The sequence below is a fragment of the Rhyacophila brunnea genome, unplaced genomic scaffold (assembly GCF_057557595.1).
Source record: "Rhyacophila brunnea isolate RB1 unplaced genomic scaffold, BYU_Rbru_1.0 scaffold_10, whole genome shotgun sequence".
In the NCBI taxonomy this organism is placed as follows: Eukaryota; Metazoa; Arthropoda; class Insecta; order Trichoptera; family Rhyacophilidae; genus Rhyacophila; species Rhyacophila brunnea.
The window spans coordinates 23,961,790-23,980,683 of record NW_028232752.1 but is presented as its reverse complement, the minus strand read 5'-3'; the positions used below and the strand labels follow the sequence as shown (position 1 = coordinate 23,980,683).

The 18,894-nt window shown below is 35.3% G+C and overlaps 2 protein-coding genes across 2 annotated transcripts; one reads left to right on the top strand and one right to left on the bottom strand.

Moving 5' to 3' along the window:
* Nucleotides 1-312: 312 nt before the first annotated feature.
* Nucleotides 313-3,983, top strand: LOC147079012 (small ribosomal subunit protein uS11). Its single transcript, XM_085952549.1, has 3 exons — nucleotides 313-372; nucleotides 594-833; nucleotides 3,671-3,983. The coding sequence occupies exons 2-3, from the start codon at nucleotides 597-599 to the stop codon at nucleotides 3,887-3,889; spliced, it is 456 nt and encodes a 151-aa protein (XP_085808675.1). The 5' UTR covers nucleotides 313-372; nucleotides 594-596; the 3' UTR covers nucleotides 3,890-3,983.
* Nucleotides 3,984-8,189: 4,206 nt separating this feature from the next.
* Nucleotides 8,190-17,337, bottom strand: LOC147079011 (RWD domain-containing protein 1). Its single transcript, XM_085952538.1, has 5 exons — nucleotides 17,185-17,337; nucleotides 16,899-17,104; nucleotides 13,893-14,036; nucleotides 11,499-11,685; nucleotides 8,190-10,369 (listed from the first exon to the last, which is right to left on the bottom strand). The coding sequence occupies exons 1-5, from the start codon at nucleotides 17,252-17,254 to the stop codon at nucleotides 10,260-10,262; spliced, it is 717 nt and encodes a 238-aa protein (XP_085808664.1). The 5' UTR covers nucleotides 17,255-17,337; the 3' UTR covers nucleotides 8,190-10,259.
* Between the last annotated feature and the right edge of the window lie 1,557 nt (nucleotides 17,338-18,894).

The window sequence follows — 18,894 nt, the reverse complement described above, 5'->3', positions numbered from 1 at the left end:
AAAACTGCGAATCAAATACAAATGAGAAGTTGATTTATTTTTAGATTTAAATAAATTCAACCTCTATTAAATTATATCTCGCGTTAGTTTTCGGTCGCTAGAAACGAAATAACAAAATTTACCATGATTGATCACAAAACCTTGAATACGACTTTCTCTATAATTATAATATTTGGCTCATATTGAATTGATGGGTAATTAAAAATATTTTATTATTGTAATTTTTTACTCGTTTATGGATCACGATCATAAAATGTAATATTTTTTGACAGGCCGGTGTCCGCTCATATTTTTTTAAAACTAGCAACATTTCTCTACAAATGGTCTTTTGAAACTTCCGGTTTGTGACAGCACTGCTGAGAAGGTTTTTGCGTAAGTATATTTCATCCAAATGAATCTTTTGCCGTAACATTATATAAAATATACAACTATTTACGTGTAACCAGAAAACTTTCGTATATTGGAGTTATTTTATATTCCTTGCATTGTCTGATTACTTTGATTACCTTCAGTTAAAATCTATAACCTATCTGTCACCCGTGTTCTGGCTGCAGTATCAAGTGAAGTTATTTATTGACATTATTTGTTTTTAGGATATGGCTCCCAAAAGGAATAAAGTTGCCAAGGAGGAAGTCCAGGTTTCACTTGGACCTCAAGTTCGCGAAGGGCAAACAGTATTTGCCGTGGCACACATATTTGCATCTTTCAATGATACATTCGTCCATGTTACTGATTTGTCAGGACGTGAAACGATTGCCAGAGTCACCGGTGGCATGAAAGTCAAAGCCGATCGTGATGAAGCGTCTCCCTACGCTGCTATGTTAGCTGCACAGGTAATTATTTGTCTATACAATAATATATTATATTTCGTTCCCTCTGTTACATGTTAGGATGTCAATTTTATTGTATTTTTTCTCTTTCAAAACACCTTCACCACAATGATGATAATATGGAGTACTAATAAATTACCAAAATAACGTTCTTGTCAGTGTTTGTGTGTCAAGTAATAGTGAGCCATTAGAATTTTACATAAAGGCGGATTCACGGGGTTGTCAGTGCGTTTTTTTTTTATCCATTCATGGAGGTTTTATTTACTAACGATTTAAATTAAATTACTTAGTATCGAAAGTTTTATTTCATTGGAGCACAAACATTTAATTATAATCCTAAAAGCTAATACGAATATAGATTTCTGTCTCAAACCTTCGATTGTTGCTATTCCCTGTTTTCCCTATTATCTAGCCAATATTTTGCATCAAACCTTTTAAAAAAGTAACATAATGTGGCCAAAGGTTAGTAGTAATACATCTGAGTTAATTTAATCCGTTACATACCGGGTACCATGTCGGCCATGAATTTCTATGAAAAATTTTAACTTTGTATGCGTGAGCGGGTCTTCTTAAAACTGTACAATGAAGTTATTCCACAACGATTCCAAGAGATAGCAGTGTGTGTACAATATATTAAATTAATTAAAACAATCAACCGGTCCTTGCACGCACGAAATTATAGATTGTGTTTATGGCATAGATATATCTGGTTAACACATTGATCGCCAACTAGTTTTACATAAAATAGTTAAAAAATGATTATTTGTCTCTAAGGTATTATTTGATAGGTAATGAAAGAATATAATGTTTTTATGATGTGCCGGCCACATGTGTCCGTCGCGGCGCCAACAAGTTAATTTATTCTATTGCGCCGGGCCGGCCACTTCGCCGGTCACCTGTCCATATGTGTTGACGAGAGCATGGTGCCATTTCGCGGTCGAATTATATTTAGATTTAAATAGTATAATAAACAGAAAAGGCACAAATACGGAATAAAAGTTTTCAAATTGGGTAGTATAATATCTGGATACACATAAACTGGAAATATACGTATACATACCTTATAATCATTTTTTTTATTCTGATTTTTTATTATTTACATATTTTTTATAACTTACATTTTATAATCTATTTAATTTTTATATCAACAAAAACACATTTACAATTTAAAAGGAAAACTTTTTTTTCATTATGTACATTCTTTACATTAGTGAGCCTATATTTTGTGACTGGGAAGACATATTTTCAGGCCAAGTGGCAGTAATATACAGAAGGGCCAAGCCGGTCACCGCGTATCGAAAAATGCACTGCGCGCGTGCCCGCCGGCGCTGTAGAACAACTCTCAAGGCAGGTCTTCTTTGCCGGTCACCGGTGACCCCCATGGCCCCCTGAACGTAATCCAATGCCGGTCACCGGTGACCCCCATGGCGATCAACGTGTTAAGAGAATTGGATTGAGATAAACATTAGAGAACCAACAGCAAATTGCTAAATGGAGATATTGAGCTTCAAAGTCTGTACATGTTTTTATATACTTTATGTAAATGTTGGGAACATGAAAATTATTAAATACTGTGACTATTATTAATATATCTTAGGGTATTAATCAATAATACAGTTGGTTCCTTTTCATTTTATGACATTTTCCATACACACAATCACTAGAAAACAAGTTACCATTCATAACTCAAAATACCTAAAAACATTAGTTGGTTCCTTTCTGCTTATCACCACCCAATTTTGATTAAGGCCATGCATTAGTTGAGGCACGGTCTAAAAAGATCGTTGCTAGGCGATGCGCGGATTGCGGGTGGCGGGTGAAAATGACGCCTGTCAAACGAAATATTATTTGTCATATAAATCCAACATACGTCCATTTTATGTTATGTTTATTGTTCTATTAGTAACAATAATAATATATTCATTGACATGTTTTCTTTTTAAAGTAAATGGGTAACGTTTTTAGTCATCTTTACACGATTTTAGAATTAATTGACCCGTCACCATCACGCAGCAAAGTGACGTGTTCCTGGGTCAACATTCTCTCACTGAATGGCAGCGAGTCCAAAATTTCGTCACGCGTACAGTTGAAAATTATTTGGCGTTTCACTGATGCGTCACCTTAATATTTTCATGAAATTGAAATAATGCTTACTAGGTATGCTTGGTTCAATACCTATATAATCATGTGATTGCATAAGTATTGAACCAAACATACCTAGAAAGCATTATCTCAATTTCATGAAAATATTTTATTCATAAATGTTTCTATGATTTATTCATTCATGTGAGTAAATATTCTTTGATATTCTGTGTGGACAGAAACATTATTATTCCTTTTTTTTATTGCTATGCCCTTTGTGGCACTGGCAGAGTGGACTATAAGATTTTCTCCCATATCATAATTCTTATCACATACGGTTAACCCATGAATAAAGTGTGTGAATAAACCTGGTCTTTAAATGTTATATGACCCGTTTTTGGTCTGGGACTATTGTACCTAAGGATGTTTTATCACAATGAAAAGTATCGATGCTTGCAAGTGTCTCCATCAAAGGATCCTTGTTCGTGAAATGTTATTTTTTCATAACAGAAATTATACAAAATCAATGAAAAGTCTCAATATCGAAAGCTCTTTTTAGGACATCCTGCAAAAAATATTGCAAGAGACAACAAATTGCTTGGTGAATATATGAGAAGTTGACCCATCTTTGAGATTTGCCAGACCAACCGGAGGCAGTATTAGTGTAGAACATTGCAGGTGTCGCAACTGTCACGCGTACAGCACCTGTATTTTACAGAATGAATATATATTTAATACTTTGTTCTCCATTACTGCAGGATGTTGCTGAAAAATGCAAAACTCTTGGAATCACAGCTCTGCACATCAAATTGAGGGCGACCGGTGGAAACAGAACCAAGACTCCCGGCCCGGGAGCGCAGTCGGCACTCCGAGCCCTCGCCCGTTCTTCCATCAAGATTGGTCGCATTGAAGACGTCACCCCCATTCCCTCAGATACAACCCGCAGGAAGGGTGGTCGACGTGGTCGCAGGCTGTAAATTTCAACTTTACACATTTTATATTTCGGCCCCCCAAACACCTATTGTATGTTAATTTTATTATGAAACAGGAAATATAAAACTTTAACCATCATTTCAATGTTTTCATTTATTTTCTTTCCTATCTTTGGGCTTGCCTGTAACAAGTTAACTTTAAAAGTTATTGTTTTAATATGCAAACATTGGCAGATCTACATTTTAAAATGTATAATATGACATCTGCATGGCAGTGGTCCCACCCAAATTCTGTAAAGGGGCTCGTAAACGAGCAACTTTTTACGGCAATTGTGTTCCTGTTAATAGTTCCAAAATACGAAAATGGTAGTCTACCTTGCCGAAACTTTCCATCTATTGCATTTGCTTTCTGGCAGCATGGTTGGTCGATATATCAAACTCAATCGAAAATAAGGCAATAAATGCTTTATAAATATATTTCATTCTTGCTCTGCTCCATATGTGCGTCTCTGTTTGACCTCATCCCTAGCAACAATAAAAACAGTGACAGCCGATTCGACAATACGTTATAATTTTTTGCCGTGTCATTATTATTATGGTGTTATTAGTATTACTAATCGTCAATTTATTCACACTTTGTAAAATGAATAAATGGACAAACGATAGGGTATTGGAGCTTATTAACCCATTGAAAATTCAGAAGCTTCCGAACTTTTTGATTCATGCATGCAATCTTGCAACTGCGGGATAATACATGTTTACACGTACATTTTCTTGTTATGGCCACAATAATACTTACTGTCAGCAGTAAATCCATGCACGTGTAAAGGGGGTATTATGTTCAAAATTAATTATATGGTAAAAAGCAGGAGTTGATACTGCATAATGTGGCACTGTTCCATGCATACGTTAGATCTGGATTTAATAGTGGAAGTGTGTTCTTCCACTCCCTCTCTTTTTTCTAACCACCTAAATAATAGATCATTTTGCTAATAATCTGTTGAAAAAACATTGCTATGTTCATTTCAAAGATTATTTGATAACATTAAATTATTTAAGAATCTACCCATGAGAGGATAATTTTATTATATCATGAATATTTTATGAAAATGTCTACCACAATTTGGTACTGTGATGGCGAACGGTTATAACTAGTGTTTACACAATTTTACAGAAGAGCAAAAACAAAGTTTTGAAATTAGTCTGGCTGGAGTTAGTTTATAAGATGTTATGAAGTATTTTATTTCAAAATAAGCGGAATTAGCATCACAACACAAACCTAAGATCATTTCTATTAAAAAGATTGAAAGTTTATTTGTCTTGCATTTTAATCAGATATGAGGCGTCTAATTCCAAAAAGCGATAGTCCACATTTGGTCAAAATTGAGAAAAGAATACGTACGTATTTGAATAATTTTACACAATATGCATCGCTCTATAAATGACAAAACCGTACGAAAAAAAATATTTTAAGTCTCGATTTAGCTCGAAAAAGCGTTAAGTCCGTGTTTCATATTATTTAAAGCTTGGTTGTTTTCGCGTGTGTTTAAGTCAGCCAGTGCTCGAAATAGAAAATCTGACGAACCGGAGCGCTGAATAATCATTCAAAAATATCAAATTATGTTAAATATTTTTCGGATATCATAAGGGGGATATGCCTAATTATCCGGGTTTCATTTATACTTGAAGGGGCTCTGCGCTAATACACATTACCCCCCACCCAATACAACATTAAAATCTAGTTTTTTTTTTAAATGGGTACCTACTTATTTTTGCAAAATCACTTATTTTTCGTCAATTTTCTTAGAATTGGGCTCTTATCTTCAAAATTTTAAAAGCTCATATATTTGTGTATTCTTTCGCTGCAAGGTTCTTTTGTGATTTTAAATTATTTTTCAGGTTCCGGAGACCTACTAATTTAAGGTCCTGGACCTGTAGCCCCTTTAGCCCTTTTTGTAAACACATCTGAAGTCCGAACAGCTTATATTATATTATAGACCTTGTAGGACTAATCATTAATAAATAATATACTTGTCTATATCTTGTTAGCGCCACAGGCGAATTTTTTTCCCGCGAATCAGTCCTTACAACTTTAAAAACTATATACCTACATGCAACATTATCTGAATAACATGAAACGGAACGCAATTTTCAAAGAAGCCACGAGCCGGAACGGTATCTTTTAGAATTTCACGAGCAGGAACGGCGCTCCGGTGCGTTCCGGTCTATTTCGAGCCCTGAAGTCAGCCAATAAGGGAACATTCAATATTGGAAATGGCCGTCTCCCATGCTGTAGCATCCGGTAAACTCACGACAGTGCCACGAAAATATAATAAAAAGTGAGGTACAAGTAGCGCTTCGTCCAATTTTATTTTGCCTATATTTATTACACTAAGAGTTTCTCGGCTGAAACAAATTGCCATTTGGTTCTAATTTCAACATAGAATACAACGGAAAAAATAATCTCACGTTAAAACAAATAATTGAAGCTTGAAACATAAAAACGTTGTGTCCCGCAAATATCGAATTGTGGACTTGTCGCTTTTTTTAATTAGACGCCTCATATATCTTTTTGCCATATCAACTTTTTTCACATTTGGTCAGATGCAGATATCTTTTAACATTTCGTCGCTGTAGTATCGGTTTGTCGAATAGACCAAATGTTCAGGAGATGATAAACAAATTTCATAATCCTATATTTAAATTGTTATTTTTACAGCATATTAATGATGTATTCATTACCATTACAAAGTAATTTAAAGAAAAGGATAGTTCTAGTCCATTTAGATACAAAAAAGCATTCTGCATTAAAAGGTTGATTTCGACAAAAATGGATATTCGACAAACCAATCCTATAGCGACGATTTGTGACCAATAAAGTTGCAGCTCTAATATTTTGCCACATCAAAAAATGTACATTTTGGAACATATTATGGAAGAAAACTTATATGCCGGCGCTCCATTGGCACGCAAGTCAGACGATTTACAGTCTTCGGACTTTTTTTTCGCGTGGAGCACCCCAGGTCTGCGGACTTTTTAATCCGCAGACCAGGCTCGTTGGATTTCAAACATGTTTGATATTTTACTCTCCGAGTTGCCAGACTTCGTCCGTCGATCGCTATGCAAATTCGATTTGACATTAATACGCAAATATTCGGACCGCAAAAAAAACTGTAATTGTTTTAAACATTTTCATTGATTAATTTGTTAATTTACACATTAGAAAATGAGAGATTTACCAATTATTTTTTTGTTTGTATTTATGAAATCCATAAAAGAAAACATAAAACTTGTGTTGTTGTTTTCACTGATATATTATTTTATGCAAGTCTACATATAAATAACACAAAATTATAGGATTATCGGAAGACATTACGATAATCGCAACTTTTGACAGCTCGACTTTTTTATTCGTTCGTTGATCAGTAGCAGAGCATAGACAAGTCGGACGATTTATTGTCCTCGGACTTTTGGCTCGCCAATGGAGCGCTGGCATTTAGGTGAAAAAACTGCAGTTATAACCAACCGTCTTGTCATCACAGTACCGAATTATTTGAAGTTGACATCAGGGGTAAGGTTACTTCATTCTTGACCTGTGACCATAACTCTTGAGGGTAAGGATAATGAAGAACCAAATGCATATATTATAACATTTTTTATTTAATAAAAAAGAATGACAATCTATATTTAAAAATATAATCGGATTTGTAATTATGTTCTATAGTGTAAAAGAGAAATTACTAAATAAAACATCACAATGTTTATAGAGATTGTGTTGGAAACGGAATTAAATACAACTTCAAAATTCCATAATGCGCTGATTCTACAGGAAATCTTTAATTACATTCACTGCAGAAAGGGGACATGGTTTTTATATTATTTCAATAATTATGCATCTTGGATCACTTTCAGAAAGATTTGTCGCAGCACATGTTGACTGTACACATCAAAAATATTACAATAAACACGAATTAACTTATACATGAATATTGTAGAATTTGTGGAGTCAGACCACTAAACAATAAATAATAGATATTTTACCATACTATAGGATTATTATGTATCCTTTTAAATCCACTGCATAAGCAGTGATGAGCAACCTTTTTTTCCACGAGGACCAAATTAAAATAAACACCCAAAAACTATTTGCATGCTACACAATAAATTTTATATACTATACTAGCAAATTCCCATGACTTCTGTATGTCTGCGTAAAATACAGTAAAAAATATACACAATGAAGCAATACACTGATTTATATGATTATTAATTGTTCGATTTCTAAGGCACACATTTCTAAACCCGCACATCACTTTACACGAGTGCGTTATTTTATGTTTCTTTTGAGATAGGTACCGAGAATCAAGAAGAAAATCTACTAACGCTATGTGCCCACCACACCGTCTGGCCGTTGTGTTTTTACCCACCATACTGCGCAGGAAGTCCGGGGGATAGTTAGAGCGGTAGGCCTGCACAGAGCCTCTTTAGGTTCAAAACACAATGTCTTGTGGTTGAATCGGCACACATCCTAAGTTGGTACCAACAAAGTTTTTCATTTATAAAAAAAACTGATAGCCAGGCCAATTTGATTATTAGCGTAAATTAAATATTTTTTGATTATCTAACAAAACAATAAAATTTGAATGACATATTATCATAACAAAAATTCTTGGTCTGTAAAAAATCATCCTGAGTCCGCAAGTTGCTCATCACTCATGAAAGCAGTAAATACCAATGTCTTGGGCGTTCCAATACCACGATTTTATAATGAATTTTTTTTAAATCACAGTATTTTATAGAAAATTTTCACCACAGCTTTAATTCCATGCTTGTTACTTAAACTAAGACCAGTGATTCCCAATTTTTTTGTTGGAGGAGTCCTATTTTGTAAAATCTCAATTTGCTTTGACATGGGTAAAAAAATTAGACATATTTTCATTCTACATCAGCCTTACCACGTGCACCCACTATAACTTCTGGCTGTCGCAACTTGACCCCATCATATGTAAGAGCCAGTAGGCGCAGTATACATCCATGGAGTTTAGAGGAGTCATACATATGCTCAAATTACATTGGCAGATTGCGTCTGACCCGATCGTCTGCCACGATTGCCAAGGTCATCAAGATTAACTATGGTTTTCTGAGATTGTGAACGATCGTGATCAAATTGGAACCAATCCTATTTCCGTCTGCCACCAAACACGAAGATTGTCGAGAATGTATGAAAATATCCGAAGGTTAGGTTTGACAGCTGAGTTTTGACATAAAATTGCGAGGGAAAACTGTTTAGTGTGGCCACCAATCTAACGAAAAAATATTTTTCGGTCAACCTATATTTTTGATAATAGCAACACTATATTTATTTTAAACCAATCAAAAGCAAGGACCAACGCGATCGAATCGTTGCGTGTAATTGCTTATAGTGTAGAGACGTTGGTCAAGACGGTCGGCGTGGATCGTTGGATCTGCGCGTATGCCAATTTAAGCCTATACATAAAAATGCAACTACAGCGGTGGTTAGTGGACTCACAGGCATAATGTTCACAAACATTTTGTTTAAATAAAAAAATTATAATAAGGAAAAAATAAAAGTGAAGACACGTCAGTCACATCTTCCTATACCGGTGATGTTGGATTTTTGGTAGAAATCAAAACCAAACAAAATGTAATTTTATCAGTGGTGCTATTTTATTAAACCTTCCATTTCAAGCATGTCTTCAAATATTTCATTATGATGTATGTACATAATACACCAGGTTAATTCAATACTAGTATAAGCGTCGGCCTATATTGTCGTGGGTCCCAGGTTCGAATCCTGAGTCTGGCAAATACACATTGTTTTTCAATTTGTGAATCAGTCAGAGTATGGACCTAATAGATTGAGCAAGTGGCTAACATCCATTTCTCGTAAAAAACAAAATCTGTTAATACAAACCTTCACTCTGTGGAGGCTATGATCTTATTAGGATCGGATTATAGTCCGGAATAATATAGTATCAGAAAAATAGTAAACCCATGGCCGAGTGGTAACGTGTCTGCTTATAATGTTGTGGGTCCCGGATTCGAATTCTGGGTCTAGCTAAAAATCACATATTGTTTGGACACAGAGTATGGGCATAATAGGTTGAGGAAGTGGTTAACATCCATTTCTCGTAAAAACAAAAATCTGTTAATAGAACCTCCACCATGTGGAGTCCCATATTACGTTCCTCTTTAAATCAAACATAGTGTGAAAAAAATGTATATTAAGCTTATGTGGTCCGTTTGGAAATGTCGGTTGCATTTCAAAAAAGTTTGGGAAGCACTGGATGGAGTATTTTATAAAAGGTGACAAGATGAATACAACCAATAAACGCATTTAATGGAGCACAGCAGTTTGGTACCGGAATATATAACGAGTCATAGAGGTTTATTTTTAATCGCTGTCACTTTGACCAGGGACATAATCCTCGTCTTCATCATCATCTGATATGTCAAGATCATCAAGATCTTGAAATAGAGATTCATCCACTTTAACTGCATCTCCTAAAAAATAACAAATAAAAATCATTACATACTATTAAATGATAGTCGCCAACAACTTACTATAACTTGAGATGTGGCAGTTTGGAGAACTAATATCTTGCTTTAATACTCCCATCGCAACACTAATGTCACTGCCTCATGTCATAGTTATCACTTTATACACAACAGTTATGCATTATATATTACAAAAAACAGGTACAGTGATACCCCGTTAATACATACACGGTTTATTCAAAATTCGCTGTAAATTGAGTTGTTTGTTAAAATTAATCAGACACATGCAAACTTAGCACTCTGCAGCGCTCGACTTTACATATTATTCCTCGCTTGTAAGTCATCTTTTTTATTTTTGCATTCGAATGTACTATCTACATAGTACCGATGTCAATCTGTCAATTAATACAATCCGTTTGACGAATCTTTTTGACAAATAATTTATAAAATGGGTATAAAAAATCACTACAAAAAATCCTGAAAAATCATATTCTGGGCCATTACCAGTATACAATTCCAACCTGGTGTCATATTTTTAGATTTTTTCTAATAGGTATATCACAAATACGTGATAAACTTATATTGTAAATTAACATGACTGAAACTTTTGAAAAAATATAATAAATCTATTTAAACCAATGAAACAAATCACAATTACAACTGTGTCCGGAAACTTGTACGTGCGCAGTTTGCCGTAACACACTTCACCGTGAAATGTTGTATCGGAAATATATGGCCGTATATTAAAGACTGTCCAACCTCTTTGGGTCGTATAGTATGTACTGACATAAAATTCATGTCTAAATAAAACACGGTTCTCGTCGGTTTACACTTTACAGGAAGCCAGCAGCAGACAAATTTTGAAAATAGCCGATATACTGGATTATTTGTTAGGTTAGGTTTTCATTTTTGAATTCATAAATTTGGCCAACATCAGCTATGAAAATTGAATTAATATTCATGTTGAATCTAATACAATTAAAGACCGTATAGTATACAGTCATCTCTTTCCGATAAGAAAGATCACGGTGAAATGTTTTACGTACAATTTACATGTAACCAATTACAACACAGGCGGTGTCGGGTATATCTGTTAGTTATATAACATAAAACAAAATATAACCCATGCATTTACCATCATCCAGAAACTTGAGATCAGATTCATTAAGTGTGTTGTCTCTAAGGAAGAGTTCTTTGCCGGTGAGTTTTCTATTTTCTTTTAATTCCTTCTCTCTTCTTATGTTGATACCCATGTCAATTTCAAACGCTGTTCGCCACGCCAGAAAGGATTCAACCGTGACTCTGGTACCTTCAAACCTTTTCTACATTGGAAAAAATAAAACAAAATTTCAACTATTATACATAATACCTATATTATTAATTTTATACCTTACAGTATATTTTTTATTAAATTTTAAGACTATCAACTGAGGATTTTAATTAATAAAAATTGAATTGAAATTCTAATTAATAAAAGTTTTGTACTAATCCATCGTAATCAGTTTCACCCATATAAACAGTATAAACAAATATCAAATTGAAGGTCGTCGATCCAATTTTCCTATCATTATTTGTGTGAAAAAAATGAGAGAAAAATCCACCCATTACGTTAAATTTCAATTCAAAATATTCCCATTACTATCAGTGCTTCAATACAATTGTATCTCGTTCGATCAATTAAGAATGAGACTGATTTTAGTTTGCCGACTACATTGACTGGCAGAATAGTAATGTGGTGAATCAACTGATGACGTGTTCCGACATTCTCATAAATTATGGTTCTTGGATTAGCTTATATTTTATGGCCAACTATTTCGTAGCATTTCTGTATATAAACACTCCATCAGTTTACTTGCTTTACCTAAGTCTTTATTAATTAATTACAGATCAAGTGTATTGAGATAAACATAAAGGACCCAACTGAAAATTTGCTAAATGGAGGTATTGATTGAGCTTCAAAGTCTGTACATGTTTTTAGATACTTAATGTAAATTTTGTGGACATGAAAACTATTAAATACCGTGACTATTATTAATATATCTCTATTACCAGTTAAAGAATATAAAATGCAGTAACATTATCTTAGGATATTAATCAATAATACAGTTGGTTCCTTTTCACTTTATGACATTTTCCATACAAATAATCACTAGCAAATATTTTACATATAGGAACCAACAGGTGATTCTCTTTTTTATTATTCCATAATACTTGCAAAGTCGTAAACTATTTATTTATCATAAAACATCCAAGTGCAAATAAATATTTGTACCTATATTATCTTTAATAATCTATGAAAAATAACTTAAGGTAAAGTACTCCGTGTCATCAAAAAAAACCTTGACCCCTTGCCTCTTATGATACTTAGATACTGATTATGACAAATACTTTGCAGTTGCTTCCTTTTTCATAATAGAAATTTAGACGTTTAGAATATCTCTCCGTTAAACAAAAAGTAAATATGTAATGTAACCACACTGAATGTAACTTGGATATCTTCAGCAATTAAAAATTTGGCATATTAAAGACTAGTTCCCATTCATCATCATCATAATGATCATCAGCCTGAATCTATCCAGTGCTGGATGAAGGCGCTCCAAGCTGATTCCACTTCTCTCGGTCCTGTGCGTTGCGTTGCCACGTATTTCTGCAGAACTTTATCATTTCATCGATACAGCGGCCTCTAGGTCTACCTTGCGGACGTTTTGTACCTCTTGGATACCACTGGATGACTAAATTTGTCCAACGATTGTCCTTTCTTCGAGCTGTGTCCAGCCCATTTCCATTTGAGGTTTTTAGCAAACTCTATTACATCGCAAACCCTTGTCTGTTCCCATTAATAACTCAAAATATGTAAAAACGTTAGTTGGGTCCTTTAGGTTTATCTCAATCCAAGTGATGTCATATCCAAAAGAAATAATTCATTAATGACAACATATTATTATACAAAACTGTAGATCTGTTGTCATTCGAGAGAATTAAGTGCTAGTGTAAAGTTTGCATATATGTATTATATTTAAGGTGATTCATCAGTGAAACGGCAACTAATTTTTAACAATAGGCGCGACGATATTTTGCACTCGCTCCCATTCGGAGAGAGAATGTAGAGCTGGAAACATGTCATTTTGCTTCGTGATGGCGACGGCCGTAATAATTCTTAAATCGTGTAAAGATGACTTAAAACGTTACCCATTTACTTTAAAAAGAAAACATGTCAATGAATATATTATTATTGTTACTGATAAAACAATAAGCAGAACATTAAATGGACACATGTTGGATTTATAAGACAAATTATATTTGGTTTGACATGCCTCATTTGCACCCGCGACCCGCAATCCGCGCATCGCCTAGCGACGATCTTTTTAGACCGTGTCTCAACTAAGGTATGGCCTTAAGAATAGAAAAGATCTTAAACCTGATGTCTCTGTTTTGTGAAAACGTGTTGTGATCTAAAACAACACTTATTTGTGGCTAACGATTACTTATATGTATCAACAAAAATATATAATATATTATACATATTTACCCTCTCAGCTTCTTCCTCAGCCCTTTTTTTTTTTAACGCTCCTTCTTCTTTGTCTTTTTTAATTTGATCTGATTTAATGTTTAACCATTCTTGTCCAGCTGATACTAAGGTAAAAATCATGACCATGCCCAAATTTTCTGTAGCCTGTAAATAATAATTAATATTGATGAAACGGAAAACATTTCTAAATCACATATTTAAATGATTTCATGAATACACTCAATCGGCTACCTTAGCTGTATTAATAGTTTCAGCCCATCATGCAGAAGATTGCTTGAAAACCCAGGTAGATGTCAATAATCCAATATGCATATCATACTGATTTTTACTTTGTTCGTTGCATAGCTCTAAATTAGGGATCGGAAATCTTTTTCCTCTTGCAGGCCATCTCTATGACCATCAGTAATTTTGGTTTTAAATTGATGTTCATGTATTTTATTTTTAAAAACCTTGCTAATAAATATATTATTATGTACGCTGATCAATGAAATTTGTCAGGGTGGTATCTATACTATAATTTGAAGAATATATTTGGATGTTTGTATGTTTGTACCGTCCTTAGGTTTTTCTTTATACAAATCCGCAGTCAGATTTCGACAAAATTTGCACAGTAGACGGGGCCGACGAGCCGGAATGCATAGCCGGGGTCTCGAATTTCAGATTAAACCCGTTGCACCCCGGGGACAGTTTTACGGTTTTTACGGAAAAAGGGCGCCACGTACAGGGCCTTGAAACGCGGAAGTTAATGCTGCAACCCCATTTTTTATTGAAAATGTTGATAGAATGTATACAGTTAAAATATAGTGGTGTTTATTTCAGCTCGATCGGAGGTCAAATGGCAAAATTAGATGCAAATAATTGTTTTATTAGAATCGCTAATTGGCAGGTTGGAGCGGGCGACGCAGTGCTGCCACATTAGATCGGAATGCTTCACTCACAGACAATAATTGTAAGTAGCGGCATCAACAGTGGGGAGTAGTAAAAATCTATATATTTTGGCACCAAATGGAAAAGCCACAAGAATATTGTATATCGAAAAGCCCTGGAATGATGGATTTGATATTTATATTATATAGAAAAGCCTTAAAATAATAAATTGAATAGAGATCCAGATTGAGAAAGAAATTAAGTGAACAAATGTGCAAGGTAACCACTGTCGCTTAAGTCCAGTGAAGGTGCTACATTCCATGGCATTGAACCGGCACTTTAAATGAATCTTATACTAAACACTAATAAGAATGATTCTCATGCATGATTCGGAAACCTGGTGCATGACCAACAACATGGATACAGTGATGGTTTATTTGTATCTGGATTTATTTTTAATTATCAATTTATAATATATAAGTAAGTAATAACTAAAAATATACAAATTTTTCAATTACAGTCGAACTCGGTTATTACGATTACAGAAATAGCGAGATCTCAGATGTAATGAGGAAACATTTTAGTTTATGATTTTCTCCATACATTTATTCACTTTTATAACGAACTACTTATCGGGTATACCGAGCAAAAATATCGTCAAAAATTTTATTAAAACTGTTAATATGTCGATCTTTAAAAACAACATTTTCGACCCAAAGCAATAAAATCTAACCGGGCAGGATGCCGCCGGGATCGGATTACGTTTATGACACTAGTTAAGTGTCTAAATACCTAATTGGTGTTTTCGCCGATAACATTGAAAAAGTATTCACGTATATGGTTGAAATTGCATGTAAAAAATCCAAGCTTTGTGAAGACATTAGGTACCTACCAGCGCCGGCGGCTCATTACAATAAACAACTTCTTTGTAGTTTATGAATGCCATGCTTGTTTCAGGGATTTTTACGATGGTTTTCAGATTTTTTATGTTATATGCTTAAATAGAATGTGGCGCGAAAAATGTTATATAACGAGTAATGCTTATAACGAGCAAATTCAGTCGGTCCCATCTTACTCGTAACAACCAAGTTCAACTGAATTCTGTAAAATAGATGTTTTATTATTTTTTCAATTATCCAGATTTATAGTTATCGGGACTATTAATTCTCATCCCCAATTAGTGCGTATAACTGAGGTTCTTCTGTAATAGCTATATTAAAATGGGTTTCCTATGAAACATCTATCCAGCACCAATGGTAATCACATGGTGCAGACTAATTCCCATATTGTTTGAACGAGATGTCTGCACATACTTTGTATCTTGTGTTGACTGGACTAACGAACCAACACCATCTGTATCCTTAATTCAACAAAAAACAAATAGGTATGTATGACTGAAAAATCGTGCACTATTTTTGTCAGATTGCCCATAGCATACCCAAACTATTATGATTTTAAAAACTAACCAGCACCATCTGCAATTTGTATTCTTAGTTCAATAAAACAAATAAATATGACTGACAAAGTTTAGTATGTACTACATAAGTATGTCGAATCTTAACAGCCTACCTCCACCCCTCGCCACTGTAGAATACTATACTTATAATAATAGAGTGAAGATGTTCAATGCCTTTTATATGCAGTGTTATTCAAATGGAATTAGGCATTATAATCCCGGGATAATTCAAAAATTTGAGAATAATTATTTTTTAATCCGGAGACTTCCACTATTGTTTCTAGTATTCTCTGGTACTTGTGTTGTCATTTTTCTTCATCCTTAACGTTTCAAGCATGTTATGGAATCCATTCTCAAAAGACAAGGAGGCAAAGACGTTTGTAAAAATTTCAGTAAACTAATATTTTTAAGCGGCATTTTCACTCATCCACCTAACAAAACATAATATTATAATGTTGTTTGTTGACAATGGACTCTGTAACGATCTCGAAACGTTGAGAAAAGAGGAGGGTTGCACATATTATGGTGATGATTCAAGTAAAATAGAATAACTGATACCACAATAATTCGGTTAAACAACTCAATATCATTTTTCAATTTAGCGTGAATCTGACGATACCTACTTAATTGTTTTGATATAAGTATGAAGTATAAATGAATAGTAGTATATTCACCAATTATACCTGTTCAATAAGGTGACTTTTCAAAGTATCTTTATCTTCGTTTTCCAGATTCTCAGAGTCTTCTATGTCAACTTCTGGAGGTTCTTCAGGATATTTAGATGTGTATGTAAAAGTTAAATAGGAAGATATTCCATTCTCTGGGTCTGTATCGAAATCAGCTGTCTTCACAATGATTCGAAATTTATGAAATGGCCCGGTTTCCAAAACTAAAAAAAAAAAACAGGATTGATGCAAAATGTCTGTATTTTTAATGAAAACTGCGTGTATAAAAAAAATAATACCATACTTTCCATATCATCGCAATAGATAGAATCTAATGCTTCTATTTCACTTTGTTGTTCTTCTTTAAAATCCATTATAAATTAATAGAATATTCGGTAACCTAAAATCATATAGTGCAACACGGCAAGTTTATCTGCTGTCAAATACTTCGAACCATAGACTAGTAGATAGTATATTATTCTATGTCGTAGACACTATGGCCCATAAACATAATGTTTTAGACCCACATCCTCAAACACGACGTAAATTTTACGCGGATGGACTGGCGATGGAAACCGACTCGAATGAGTCGGAATTACTGATGAAGGACCCCGTGAGTGTCAGTGAACTGAGGGCGTCAGTAATGTCACTGAACAATAAGGTATCGCAAATCTTTTCAATGTTGACCCAACAGTGTCTACCTGCAGTGGTACCTACTCCGCAGAAGCCGGCAGTAAACATCAACTCTCCGGTAAGTTTTTTACGGCCGCCCGCAAGACCCGAACCAGCGGAAAAACCCAACAGGATTCCGTTGCCTGTATTTAGTGTCATAGTACAGGAGCCTGCTTTACCGACGCCAGACAAAGCTCGAGTAGCGGAACTTACCAGTCTCCAGCTTTTTGACACAGATAATTGGGCGGGGTTCGCTATGCTGAAACCCAAAAACAGTATTTGGTGGCCCTGTCCTTCGTTGAGTTGGGACTCAACGATGAGTTACGCCCCTACGATCGTTTATCGCAAACCATTCATCTAAAATGGAGCGTACGATCGCCGGCCTCCAAAATGCGATGCTCGCACAAAAGGAGTGCATTTGGGACTCGTTACAGCGAGTGATCGATTCTGTCAACGACCATACCATTGGTACGGCTGTCGGGAACTCGTCAGCACTCAAAAAAGTGTCTGAGGACATCACCCGGATCCTTTGTGGAAAACGAGCAGAGTTGATTCAGACGAGGCGGCAGAAAATCCTCTCGGTAATAAAAGACACCTTTACGCGAGAGGCTCTTACCAAGATTCCACCTAGCGCCGAGCACATCTTCAACAAAGATCAACTGGCGGTTTTCTAAGAGAGAGGTGGGGGTCGCAAGAAGGTCTTCGATCAGACCCCCAAATTGGTTGACCAGGGCAGGGTGGAGAGTCAACCTAGCACTTCGTCAGGTGGACACAAAGACACCTTTCGGAAGCAGAGATACACGAGGAGGATGTCAGACCAGGTTAGGGGTAGCTTGCCGAGAAGCCCACGCCCATCCAACCGAGGTTTTCCCAGAGGTAACCGAGGTGGTGCGAGGGGCACTTACCCTAGACGCAGGTGACCGGGTCTCACTCACCACGTTCACAGGGGGACGCCTCCAGCGTTTCCAGGAAATCTGGCAGGCCAAGGGTGCACCACCACCATTATTAAAAATAATAACGGGAACCCGTATTCCGTTTATAAAGAAATCCCCTCTCATAATGCCTTCCGTACAATTCCAGAAGGATTTCCAAACGCGACAATCGCCGGAGATCACTTCACAAATCGCGGAACTGAAGAAATCGGGAATATTGGAATCGGCAGAGCCATCTCCGAGTTTCCTCTCAACCCTGTTCCTAGTAAGGAAGCAAGACGGCAGTCAACGACCCGTCTTCAACCTAAAATGCCTAAACAGTTTCCTGCAACCAAAAAAGCCGTTCAAACTGTTTCACCATTTCAAGGTCCCAACATTCACGCAAAGGGAAGATTGGTTAGTAAAAATAG

Excerpts from the sequence above, each read along its gene's own strand:
- LOC147079011 (XM_085952538.1), bottom strand. The coding sequence starts at position 17,254 with ATGGATTTTAAAGAAGAACAACAAAGTGAAATAGAAGCATTAGATTCT. Across the intron at positions 17,105-17,184 it reads CTATTGCGATGATATGGAAA|TTTTGGAAACCGGGCCATTT; the intron begins GTATGGTATTAT and ends TTTTTTTTTTAG. Across the intron at positions 10,370-11,498 it reads TCTCAAGTTTCTGGATGATG|GAGATGCAGTTAAAGTGGAT; the intron begins GTAAATGCATGG and ends GTTATTTTTTAG.
- LOC147079012 (XM_085952549.1), top strand. The coding sequence starts at position 597 with ATGGCTCCCAAAAGGAATAAAGTTGCCAAGGAGGAAGTCCAGGTTTCA. Across the intron at positions 834-3,670 it reads CTGCTATGTTAGCTGCACAG|GATGTTGCTGAAAAATGCAA; the intron begins GTAATTATTTGT and ends CCATTACTGCAG.